Source organism: Mastigoproctus giganteus, chromosome 8, assembly GCF_048544385.1.
Source record: "Mastigoproctus giganteus isolate SK-2022 chromosome 8, ASM4854438v1, whole genome shotgun sequence".
Taxonomy (NCBI): Eukaryota; Metazoa; Arthropoda; class Arachnida; order Uropygi; family Thelyphonidae; genus Mastigoproctus; species Mastigoproctus giganteus.
The window spans coordinates 67,632,922-67,646,887 of record NC_143582.1 but is presented as its reverse complement, the minus strand read 5'-3'; the positions used below and the strand labels follow the sequence as shown (position 1 = coordinate 67,646,887).

General features: G+C 35.8%; 1 protein-coding gene across 4 annotated transcripts in view; it reads right to left on the bottom strand.

The window, feature by feature from the left end:
* The window catches only part of LOC150081594 (cell division cycle and apoptosis regulator protein 1-like), a 550,339-nt gene that overhangs the window by 228,305 nt on the left and 308,068 nt on the right, over window positions 1-13,966 (bottom strand). For 3 of the 4 annotated variants that reach the window (XM_090380560.1, XM_090380562.1, XM_090380563.1), the window contains one exon: window positions 13,384-13,618. In XM_090380560.1, coding sequence (XP_090236686.1) covers window positions 13,384-13,618 — 235 coding nt within the window. The remainder of the gene's footprint in view (window positions 1-13,383; window positions 13,619-13,966) is intronic. The other variant, XM_090380561.1, reaches the window with a different exon arrangement.

Below are 13,966 nucleotides of genomic sequence, written 5' to 3'. Positions count from 1 at the left end.
AGATACCTATTGCATTGCACAATCAGTGTGTCAATCTGGCTCTTCTTGTCTGTTGCCACTGGCCGGCCGCTTCGGTGCTTGTCAACAATGTCACTTTCCCCACTCTTAAAGTGTCTTACCCAACATCTAACTGTACTAGCATCTACAGTATTGTCACCATAAACATTTTTGAGATGGGATTTCGATAAGCATCGCTTCCTTGGTAAGGAATTCAATCGGTGTTGTGATTGTAGCATATAGATAGTTCAAAATAATGAATGATACAGATATATGTATCAAGCAAAACACCGATCACAACCCATTCAGTATGTTGAAACTAAAGATCTCTAGTGACCATGCAGTGACACGTGAAATGATCTATGGCACCACATTTGAAAGCAAAAATTAGGAGGCATTAGTTTCATACCAGTCCTCATACAAAACTAAAGATCAATATAAAGTTACATATCAAGTGCAACTGCAATAAAGCATCATTCCTGTTTAAAGGTTGAAATATAGCATTTCATAGTTGAGCAGTAAAAAGGAAGTTTCTGTGGAACAAATTACATTATTATTATTTTTTTTTTTTATGGTGACCCCAAACAGTATAGGTTTATAGAATCTGTGGCACTCAAATAACATGAATAGGTGTAGAGCTAAGAAGCCACAAAAAACTTGCTGCTGTGGGACTTCTGTAGAGTTGTAATCTTTGTGAAATGTATAAGGAAGAAGTCCATTACTGAGAATAAAACCGGAGAAGATTTATAGGAATCTCTAGTTTGGTGAGTTTGCAGCTAAACTGTAAACAGATATAAGCTAGATTAGTGTTTCTCAACCTTTTTTAAATTATTATTGCCACCCCAAAGGGCTTTTTTAGGGATTTTTCCCTAATCGCTCCCCCATGAAATTTTAAACAAGGAAATACTTTATACTTACTCTCTTTATTCAATGGGATCCCTGAGCGTGATGCTTTTTAGCTAAAAGTTCAATGTTTGGTATGATGTTAGTAAGTTTAATTCTAATGGCTCCTCTTGTACAGATATCAATTCTGTTTCTTTCCTTTGTTAATATTTTATTTATTGAACTAAAACCACTTTCAGCTATATAAGACTTTGGAAAACAAGAGTATTTTGGCCATTTCAGAACACATTGTTGGATAAAGAAGTTTAGTTGTTTTTGATCACAACTCAGCCATTCCACCCTTTTTGAATTTATATTTGCATTCTTCATTACATTTTAATTCTATGAGTTCTTGAATTTCTTCACCAGCAAACCCTGTTGTCCGTGGCTTCATTTCAAAAGAAAATAAATCAGAAAATCTACTTTTTATTTCACCTTCTAAAGAACACAAATAATCTGAATAATTCTTAAGATCAATAATTCTTAAGAATCGGTGAGAGATTCATTTATTTCAGCTAATGCTTGCATACCATGAAATTGTTTTCTCATTAAATTGCTTTCAAATATTTCCAGTTTTTCAGTGAAGGCTTTTAATATGCATTTGCAGTCTATCACCGTAATTAATTTCCCTTGAAGTTGAAGTGGTACTTCATTAAGTTTTCGAAAAATCAAAGCCATATAGTAGCATTTCCCAAACTATTTTAGTCAGGGAACACTTTTCATACCACAATATATTTGCGAAACACATATATTTACAGAAACAAGTTTAGTGGAAGCCAAACAACTGTTTACTAATATTTTATTACATACAACGCACTGCAAATCATGAACATCTTTATTTCCAAAACATGTAAAGCTGAAATTCAAATAACTGTCATCATACTTGCATTTTGGTCTTTTAGTTGGTTCCTGTTTTTTCACTTCAGATTTTTGGGGAACAAAAGGCTGCAATTGTTCCTTCTCACTTTGAAGTGTGACAACATTGTGTTCGTTTTCATCGACCACAGTTGCAATACTAGAAGTACTTGCTTCTCATTTTAAAGTTCCTTTTTTCAATCACAAATCCATGGTCATTTATTTTAATAATAAAATTTCGAAATACTGATAATTATCAAAAAAAAAATTATACAAGGAAGTGAGTTTTCTTATACTGGTTTGCTTCCGCTCTCCTTCAACCCGTGTACTCCAGGCTAAATTGCATATGAATGGTATACTAGATCACTACATTGCTACTCTTTAACAGATGTCGTTACCTTGATGCATACTTCTCTATGCAAAAGCTCTCCAAAATAAAGTGAGATTCATTTATTTCAGCTAACACTTGCATACCATGAAATTGTTTTCTCATTAAATTGCTTTCAAATATTTCCAGTTTTTCAGTGAAGACTTTTAATATGCGTTTGCAGTCTATCACCGTAATTCCTCTCTGATCTGCAGTCTATTTGATTATTAGTCTATGCCAGTATATTAATAACAAAAAAAAAAAAAAAAATTTTAAATTATAATGGTACAAAAGTGATGTACGCTACAAATATTCAAAATTTATTTATTTTATTTTTTTAATTTTTTCACAGAACACATCACGGAATACAGTTTGGGTTATTTGTTATTTGGTTTTTATGAGCATTAGCAACTAAGGCCATATTGCTCCGGGAATATGCGATGATCATTCCCTGATCTTTCCGCATCCCCGTATTTGGTGGTGACGGGATCGAACCCCGGTCTAATCAAGAAGCGTGCGTTATGCACTGCTGCTTCTTCCCACCTGGCTACGGAGGCGCCGAATACAGTTTGGGAAATGCTGCCATATAGTATATGTTGTTTTTGTGTTTTCCGATCTCCGTTGCTAAATCTGTGTCTCCTTCGCTTCTAAAACACTAATTATCGTATCAAAACGGTTTACAAATCTTTTTAGACAGTTTCCTTTAGAAAGCCATCTGACTTCTGTATGTAAAAGAAGCCTAACATACTTCTTCATTATCAACATAAAATTTTCTGTAAAGGCGATCGTATTTGCAACGTGACTATTTTATTGATGATTTTAATAAGAGAGTGATAAAGAACTGGACTAATATTTTGTTCAACCTGATGCCAGTACACAATGCAATGTATTGCAAGAAGTTCGGTACATACTTCCTTTAGGTGGGCTATAAAACCTTTATGTCTTCCAACCATGGAGGTAGCACCATCAGTGGCACAGGATACCGAATTTTCCAATGGTATTTGTTTTTCATCAAACCATGTCTTTACAGCAGCAAAAATGGATGCTCCAGTACAGTCAGTTTCTAAAGATTTTACAAACATTTCTTGCAATTTACAATCATCAAAATAAAAACTATGCCATTAGAAGGGCCTTATTGTCAATAACTATGGATTTATCAATCTGAATAAAAAATTTTCTTGCTTTTAGTTTGTCAATTAGCTGAACTTCAATGTTAACTAACATTTCATCGATTTGTCTTCGAAATGAATCGTTGCTCAATGGTAGTGATTTTAAAATCCTTTTCCAAAGAATGCTAAGAAAAACAGAAAGGACTTTGATGCATCACTGTTGAAATTACAGTCTCTAATGCGGGTTGTATAAGAGTGTCAGCAACTGTATGAGCACTACCAGTTTTTGCAATGATTTCTGCAGTTTTATAAGATGCAATCATTTCATCCCATTTTATCAGGATGTTTCCTTTTTAAGTAATCTAAAAGTCTTGATTGTTTCATAGCCTCATTTGAAAAAGAACTATTACACATAAGACACATAGTCTGTCTTGAATCGAATGGGCTTGCAATAAAACCGCTAGATATTCATTCTTTTTCGATACTTTTTCTTTTCAGACATGATTGATGATGGGTTGAATAACTACAAAGAATTAAATAATAAAATATTAACTATTTTTATTTAACTCTCATAGTCCAGGTCAACCCAAAAGCACTGTGGATCAAAAATCAAAAAAATTTCTCAATCGCTCACTCCTAATATAATATACTATACCTGTATGTTAAAAATCAGTTGTCTCAGTGGAAAAGAAAACCCAATGAGAGATATTAAATATTAAGTAATAAGATGTCACTGGATAGGAATGAACTTTGGAGGGGCAACAAACCATTGTAATGATTTTTGCACCCCCCCCCATTTTTGTTCCCATTGAAAATCCCTGAGCTAGATAATGCACATGATGGGGTAGAATTAAAGAAGCCAGTTCAGAAGACAGTAAATATCTAGGGAAGAGCCATGAAGTAGAAAGTGAACTAATATACAAAAGGGAATACAGTGATTTTGTCAGAGAGGGATCATTAAATTTAATGTGATTGCTTTATTTTGGATAGAGTTGAGGAATTTTGGAGAAATTTTTGGTAGACCTAATAGACAGTGATATGATTGTCAAAATAACTGATGAGCTTAGTGACAAAGAAGAAAGATACATAATAGGTTTATAAATTATCAGTGGACCCTGGTTCATGTAGTAAATATAAATTAGTTTCTATTAAAGTTACTCAAAATATTAGGCATGTTGGGGCACATTATGAGAACTCATTAGCTAAGGATTGTAAAAAACAAATTATTTGCTTATGTAACAATATTAGTAATCCTGAACTTGTTACTAATAAGCTAAATAAATATTTTGCATCCACATTCCAACGTCAGTAAGTTTTTAAAGTTGAGGATATCCATGTGCTAGTAGCCAAGCTAAATTGGGAGATGAATGATTTTATGATAACTGAAAATGGACTAGTAGGAGAGCTGCTATTTTTTTTTTTTTTTTTAGGAGCATTAGCAACTAAGGCCATATTGCTCCGGGATATGCGGTGGTCATTCCCTGACCTTTCCGCATCTTCCGTATTTGGTGGTGACGGGCTCGGACCCCGGTCTAATCAAGAAGCGTGTGCTACGCACTGCTGCTCCTTCCCACCTGGCTACGGAGGCGCCCAGCTGCTATATTTGAAAATGAACAAGGACAAGGACAAGAGCGAAATCTATCCAATAATATTGACAAAAGGAGAAGAGTGCTGAGAAAGCTTTAGATTTAGAAGAAGAGAATACAGCAGAGCCAGTGGAAGCAGTAACTAAAATAAATTTAATAAGTTTTAATACGGCAAGTAACTCTGAGGGGCTCACATCTGGTGAGTATGGGCTTGGCACACCCAAGGTCCTGAGCCAGATATCATCATTCTTCTCTTTCTTGGTGATTCCTTTCTACCTCTCTCTCTCTCTCTCTCTCTCTCTCTCTCAGAGTAACTCGGGGAATTTTTTTTTTTTTTTTTTGGCTAGTGCAGCATAAGCCTCAGGCTTCCTTGCACCATATAGCTAATAATAATAATAATAATAATAATAGTAGCTTTTAGGGTGACAAATCCCTTCCTCAGCAAGAAGGTACATACATACAGAAATGTAAAATAACATAAAACATTAGGAATAGAATAAATTATACTAAATGGGCTATGCGTGATCCTCTTTCAAAGCTTTAGGTTGTTATATATGGAGCATCCTTGGATTCACATGAATTCCTTATTACAGTCTAGAGATGTGTGAACATCTTTCTCTCATCTATTCAGAAAAATGGATCAAAGGATGAATTTAATAGCTACAGAACTTTAAGCCTGATTTATATTCTACGAAAGATTATGAACCCCTTAATTAATGATGTAACACAGAATCAGATGCACAGAAATTTAATTATATATAGGAATCACAGTATGGTTTTGTTAGAAGAGATCATGTGACTAAACTAATTAGCTGTAATAAGGCTGTCACTAAAGAATTGGATTCAAAGAATAATTTTAGCATTTCTTAGATTTCAGTAAATGCTTTTATACAACCCACATGAATTGATTATTATAAAAACTGGAATAGTGTTTCATAAGAGACAAGTTAATATTATATATAAAGAATGGTTAAATGGTAGGAGACAGGCATTTTTATTATGAATGGCCACTTCTCTTTATGGAATAATATTATAAGTAGCATCCTACAAGATTCAGTGTTGGGCTTGCTCCCCTACTCTTTCTAATATTCATTAATGATATTGGTGTAGGTATTTCATTAGTTTGCTGATAATAAAGGTGGGCAGTGTAGTTAATAACAAATCACGTTTTGCTATTTCTGCAAATATAGATAAATTACACTGGTCAACAAAGTTTTGCTAACATGAATTAGGCAAAAGAAGGCAGATTATGATAAATCTTTGGAAAAGGATGCTAAGAAAAACAGCAAAGGACTTCTTTATTCATATAAACTCCAAAAGATAGTGGATGAATCAGATTGGTCCACTTGATATCAATGTTGATGATCCTGCTCAGATAGCTGACAAACTGAATGAGTATTTTGCATCTACATTCACACATGAGGAATTTTGCAAGGAATTGGAGGACAGAAGCTTATTAAACTCTAATGTGGATATTAATGATTTTGTAATAACTGAGAGCAAAGTGGAGGAGAAATTGTTGAAGTTAAACATAAGGCACCTGGGGTGAAAGAGATCTATTCAGTTACATTAAAGGAGGTGGCAAAGGAATTAAGCAAACCCTTAGCCATAAAAATGAGAGCATCCTTGGACTCAGGGGAAGTCCCCACAGATTGGAGCTGTGCAAATGTATCCCCAATTCACAAAGGGCAATCAAAGGGAGTGGCATGTTATACCTTCATGGGTCCCAAGGCAAAATGGAATTTGGCGGCCCCCATCTAAAGAAAAAAACTAATAAAGAACATTTTCACTTTCATTTTATTGTGATAACAAAACAAACAAACAAATCATATGACATAAGAACTAAATATAAAATTTCATCCAAATCAGTAAACCAGTTTTGAAAAAAATGTAATTTTCAAATTAATCATCTAGTAAAGTTCACTGACCTTGGCAGGTAGAAAGTTCAGTTTCCGATAAAAAAAAAATCACTTAAAAATATTAGTAAAAAACAGCAATGAGTTTTTGAAACAGTGATTTCAAGGGCCCTGCTGATCAGGCACACAGACATGTTTTTTTTGCCTATAGGATAACGCACCACTGTCAAAGGGTGACACAAGTATCAATAGACCTGTGAGTTTAACTTCTCTTCTGGGGAAAATAATGGAGTCACTGGTTAAAGAAACATTGCAGGATCATCTAGACAAGAATGTAGTAATAACTGAGACACAGCATGAGTTTGTAAAGGGAAAGTCTTGTCTGAAAAATTTGAGTGGATACTATGATGTGGTTACAAACAAACTGGATGCAAAATATAATTTTGATGTCATATACTTGGATTTCAGGATAGCTTTTGATAATGATGCGCATGGAAGACTACTATACAACTTGGAGCAGTATGGTATTAAGGGCAAGTCGCTACAATGGATAAAAGGGTGGGAGCATAAAAGTCATGAACTCATGATTGTGATAAAAGTTCTGACAAAGCTTAGCAATGGTCTCTGATTGCAACTTGATGAATGCAACACAGTTCACAGATACAAAAGAATTCCATAAAACTTGTCATAACTGAAATTCAGCCAAGCTGTTGAACCAGCACAGGCATGGGATCCTGCCAAGTTTCAACAAGCACATCATGAACTCCAAGCTGTAGGGCAAACTGACTGAATCCCTATTGGGGCTGCAAAATTCCCAGTCTCTCACTTGAGTGACATCTTGAACATAACTCACCTCAGAAGTACCAGGTGGTTATAAAATAAGTTTCCCTATTCAGGAGACCCTAGTGTTAAAATGGTTACAGTTAGTGCTGTGAAAATCAGTGGGTATGTCATTTAGGGTATGGGGAAGCGATTTGTAGAAGGAAAAAAAAAAAAGTTCAAATTTCCGCCACCAGGGGGAAAATGGCACCGCACATACGTAAAAGTTGTTTACTTCAAGACACACTGCTTAAGCAAATGAAATCCTGTTAGATATAAGCAGAAAGGCCAACGCCACTGTCAAAAACCATTATGGCTCTTACAAAAAAGAAGTGCTCTTTTAGTAAAACCAGAATAATAGTAATGCTAATGCACTACTACACGAATATAGGAAACTTAAAGGTTTGTGTAAAGGACCTTTGATGTCAGTAGGGCTTCGAAAACTAATAAAGAAATTTGAAGCAATCGGGAGTTAGGTGTAATTCCAGGCAGGGGACGATCACATATCGGAAGAGAGGTAGTGGATGAAGTGGCAGTTGCAATGGCCTCCAGGTCAGAATGCGAAACACTACCAGTCAGTAGTACCAGAGGTGTGTCACGAGACTTGAACCTTCCTTGGTCTACTGTACGTAAAGTGCTTCGAATAATTTTACCCTAATTACTGTACAAGATTCACGTAGTGCAAGAACTAAAGTCTCGTGATCAGTAAACAACGAAGAGACTTTACTCTATGATTTCTGGCTCATATGGAACATGATGATACATGGACTCGAATGATCTTTTGGTCTGATGAGGCACATTTCACTCTTCATGGGGCTGTAAATACACAAAACTGCCAAATGTCGGGGAACTTCTCGACCATCTGCTGTGCATGAAAGACCATTACAAAGTCCATACGTTACAGTATGGTGTGGATTCGCAGCAGTGTTTATAATCGGACCATTTTCTTTGAAGAGTCTACACCTCATGGCCCATAAGGTGTACGATAACTAGTGCACAGTACTGCGCTCTTCTAAAAGATCACATTATTCCCTGTTCTGCAAGAAAGGCAATGCTTGGAGACCGTAATCTTTAAGCATTGCCTAGAGACTACGATGATGCCCCTCCTTACATTGGTCAACAAGTGAAGGAACTGCTCCGTTCGATATTCGGAAATCATTTCTAGAGACTTTCCGCATTCTGGCCAGCCCGATCGCAGATCTCAATCCCTGTGATTTCTGGCTATGGGGAAACTTGAAAGACAGAGTTTACTGTGGTAGCATACAGACGATTATCGATTTGAAAGCAAGCATCAAACAGCATGTAGCAAACATCCCCAATGAGATGCTATGCGAAACTGTGTGGTACGCTGTCCTCCATTTTCAGAATGTCATCTCAAGTGAAGGAAAGAATATAGAACAATATCTATAGATTTCTATGTTCTGATATTAAAATCTAATCCTAAGTTAAGTATTCCATCTCATGTTTACAGTGCCAATTTCTCCCCTGGTGGCAGAAATTGACTATTTTTTTTTTTCCTTCTACAAATTGCTTCCCCATACCCTAAAATAACATATCCGATTTTTACAGCGCTATCTCTAACTGTTTTGACACCAGGGTCTCCTGAATAGGGGAAACTTATTTTATAACCACCATAAAGCCATAAAGACCATATAATACAAGCAAGCACTACTGAAGGCCACAAACATAATGAGAGAAATATTTCATTATAACTAGTTTTGGCAGAAATGAGTATTAAATACAATTTAAAAAACTAGATGGCATGTAATAATGAATTTCTGTAATGTTCATAATACTCATTAAAGGACAATTTAGAGTAAAAAAACAATTCCAAAAAAATTTCAAGAATTCAACAGGAAATACCAGTGTCTCATTAATTAAGATAGCAAAAACAAGGGATCTCTGCCTATGGAAAATCTTTACACACTTGGTTTTTGAAGAGCTAATGGGCATACCAAAGTGCTGAATATACTGCAGAAAATCAGAAAGAACCTAATTATGCATCATTGAAGATAGCATACTTAGCACAATCATTCTAGAAAAAAAAAAAAAAAACATCTATTAAAAGAAAAGACATTCCTGAAAATAACATAACCTTAGGATAATGGGGCAATCGATAACTTTTTATCCTCAACTAATTAAGGATTTGTAACTTGGCTGGCAATTTCATCCTTCTCTATGTAGCTACCTTCTAGAGCTACACATTTTTCCTAGCTGTGGATAAGCTGTTTCAGGCCCCTTGCATAGAACTCCTCACTTTGAGCAGAAAACTAGGCTTCCAGTGGTGTATCTGTGCTCCCATTGTTACCCTTTCTTTTTGCTGATGCAGCAAAAGCCTCTGCATCAGCAAAAAAAAAAAAAAAAAAAAAGGTGTTTATGTGTGTATATATTTAATAAAATAACTATATATATGAACAAAATAATACAATGAACTATGTGTTTCCCCCTCTTAAAATAGGTACCTATATTCTACTGACTTCTGAATTCCCCTGTGCTTTCAGGCTCAAACTCTGAAAGAAACTTATTCCAATAATTAACAACTCACTGGCTAAAAGAAAACTTCCTACAATCCATTCTAAACCTAACCCCCTTAATTTAAATTTATGGCCTTCAGTTTTTAAATCAATCATAAAAGTGAAAATTTTGCTTTTATTCATTTTACTGCCCCCCCCCCCCCAGAAACTTGCAGTCCTCACTTAGTGCCCTCTAGAATGCATAGTTATTAAGCCCTGTGGCTACAAGTAGGATATCCATTTTAGGCTTGCAAGAAGCTGATATGACTACACCGTGAGCTTCTTGCAAGGGATTATGTATCCGGACAGTACTCTATGTGGAGCTGTTGTTGTTGTTATTTGGTTTTTAGGAGCATTAGCAACTAAGGCCATATTGCTCCGGGAATATGTGGTGGTCATTCCCTGACCTTTCCGCATCCTCCATATTTGGTGGTCATGGGCTCAAACCCCGGTCTAATCAAGAAGCACGTGCTACGCACTGCTGCTCCTACCCACCTGGCTACAGAGGCACCCCTATGTGGAGTCTAACTATAATTATACACCATGGGCCTCCTTGCTTCCCATGTGCACTTACCATAATCTCCAAGCCTCTTTCTTTTTCTACTGTTGTTAATTAAACCTCATCAAGCATTCACCAAGTGTAAGGAAATTGCATTCTGCTACATTAAAACATAGCTGCCACTTTTCTGACCATCCTTGAGGCCTCCAAGTCTTCTTGAATGAGTGATGCTTGGAATGGGTACAGAGAAGAACAAGATTAGTCAGGGGTACAAAAGGATACTCTTACTAAGAAAGTCTTTAGTTTGTAAATTGCAACATCTGTACAGAGACTTGATTGAAGTGTTTAAATCTTTAAATGGGTTGAGTAAACTAAATGCTGATGGCACTGTTACTCTTTCTTGAAAGACATACACAATTGGACATAAATTTAAACTGAAAAAGTGATTACAGTAAGGCTGTATTAAGTAAGTGATTACAGTAAGGCTGTATGAAAATATGCTTGCAAATTTAAAGAATGAGTACTGTGTATGTGATGTTTTTCTGATGCTGTGTAAGCTTGCTTCCTTACATCATTTTGGAATAGACAAATGGTGGCTTCTAATATCTCCATCGGTTCTAGAATTAATTCCTATCTTGTATTACCTTTATACATTCTCTTATTCTGAATAGTGTTTTCTTTTGCATCAATATTTGCTCATATCCAACCAGTTCCTAGTATGGGTTAAAAATCTTTCCTCCCAATTACTGGCTAATTGTTCTGACTTTGGCCCTTTCTAAGGTAAATGGCCAATGGCCTTGGCGAGACCCTAAAGCTCAACTACCAATTGAACAAGTGGAAAATTGCTTAAGCTTAGACACTAGGGTATAAATATTTGACTGCTTGCATTTGTTGTACAGCATAGGGATAACAGACAAGCAAAGTGCTAAAATCATTAAACTACACAAAGCAGTACAAAATATTCTAATTTTAAAGGGATTATTCAAGGCTACTAGTGACTATTAATCAAGTTACACAGAATATAAAAAGTAAGATATAGAAAAAGGAACCACTACAGCTGCCGGACTAAAACCAAAAGCTACCAGAAACTTTAGGTTTTAGTCCACCTTGGCTGACGAGTCTCAACAATATGGAATGTGTAACTTGCTATCCTGAAGACGTTACCCCTATAGATTCTAACATGTTCAGGAAAAAGAGTTCACAGATCCTTAAAGATGTATTCACTTTGCACAGTCTAAATAAAACTCAACATCCAGTGGCTAACACTATCCTATGGACAGGCAAGGTTCGCTTCCAGTTTACTTGTGGCATCAACATACACTGTCATTACAAAGTTTATCTGTGAAAGGATGGAGAAAAACTTTGTTATGATGGCAAGATGGAAAAATAGTCAAACAACAAAGTCAAAAAGACAGTCTTTTTTAGTTATTTTTACCACTTTTCTCGGTCAAAAGTCCAAACTCGTCAGTCATTTCTGGAGGGGGTGGCAATGGCTGGTATCCGGGCAGATTACAGTAAGTAAAATGTGATTATTATTTTTTTAAACCTTGACATCCCCCCCCCCATGCAAAACATATCGGAATCTATAGCACTCTAGTGCCATTTGTGAGTTGAGAAGACAGATTACATCTGTATGTGTTGGACATGAATTTTTCTGGATTGCAATTTTGTATCATTCTTAAGGGTTTTTAATTTAAAGTTTATTTCTTTGAAGAGAGAGAGAGAATGTTTGAAGGGCGGGAGAGCTAAACTGTGAAGGGAAGGAAGGGGGGGAGAGAGAGGGGGGGTGCTTGCCACAATTTTTATGTAAGCTATACTACAGCACATTGCAAAGGAGAAGGCCATTATGGGAGGGAATTTATTGAACAGTCATTTCCAAATTTTTCCTAAAAAAATCATTCAGTGACTGTTTCCCAATTTCAGCAGATAACTGGTTTTGGGACTACTTAAAAACTCACGTATACCAAGGATACAATTCCAGAGTTCAAAAGTGCTATTGTCAGAGACATTAAAAACAAACCACATGAACTCTTCCATTGTGGAGTCCATAACCACTGAATGCAATGGATCATTTACTGTTGATGTCCCCCCACCCAGGCTGTAGCAAACAGTTAAGTGTAATGACAAAGGGTGGCAAAATATGAAACACTTATATTCCTTAGCTCATGGTTCCACTGGTGATTGCATGAAATTTCAGAAAAATACAACCAGCCATTTTTAAGATATACAATCCTGAACTGGCCTTCATAATTATCCTACATGTATTTATAAACTGCAATTTCACTGTGAAGAGTGAAACTGCTAATTGCTTTTTTAATCTATTTTGTGATACTCTCTTTTGGAATTTAAATATAAACACTCAACAGGATACATATATCCTTCTCTCTCTCTCTCTCTCTCTCTCTCTCTCTCTCGTGTGATATGCCTTAGATTTAAAAGATCTAATGATCTGTCAGAGGTAATGCATGTTTTTCTTAATTAAATAAGCATATCTTGAACCACTGCTTTTGCTATAATACTATGAATAAAAAAAAAGAAAAAGAAAAAGAAATGAAATCAATTGTATATAAAGATTTTTCACACACAATAAAAACTCAAAAAAAAAAAAAAAAAAAAAAAAAGTTAAAAATGTGGCACTTAGAAATTTAAATAAATCCAAAAACATATCATTTTTAACTATGGGTACTGCATGCACACTTTTAAAAAGATTAAATATGGTAGTAATATTGTAAATATGGTAGTCAGGGATAATAAAATATAACAACATTTCTAAAATAGATTGCTTGAAGATCGTGGCTAGTCACATGAAGGCAGCCGGACAGTGAGGCGAGCTCTGCCATCACGGTCCCTAAGAGACAGGAAAAGAAACAACATATATATAAAATATGGTAGAGCAGAACCAGAGTAGTGAATGAAGAGAGCATCAGTGCCTGGGTCTCATTTGGTTCCTCGATGTCCTCCTGAAGTTTCCTCTGAAGTTGTGATTTGTAGCCAACGGCTAGGCCGTCCCATTCCAGTCGAGTGGGGAGGCAGCTCCAAACGTCTGGCAAGAAAAGGACCACAGTTTCAACACGCGAGGCGCGTCCTTTGTGAGATGATTCTCCTCTCCGGTAGAAGACCTCCGCAAAACGATACCTGTGAGGAGGTCAAAGACAGAGAAAGAGAGCAACAGCTATGTATGCATGAGAAAAGAGAAAAGGAGTGGAGGAAAGGTTTAAATCTGAAAATCCTCACCTCGAACCCTCCTCCACTCCTCTTCAAGATCGCACAAGATTGAGTAAAACTATAAAATGAAAAAGAGCAAACTCTTTCTAAGTTGAAAGGTAATATTGATCAAATGTTCAAAATGCAGAAATTTTTAAGATTTTTAATTATGTATGCACTAATTTCAGTCTTCCACTTTTTAACAGAGTGGGGTGTGTGCATGTTGATAACGTTTTATATTTTTAGATAATAAGCCAACTCAGAAAGAATTTTCTATAT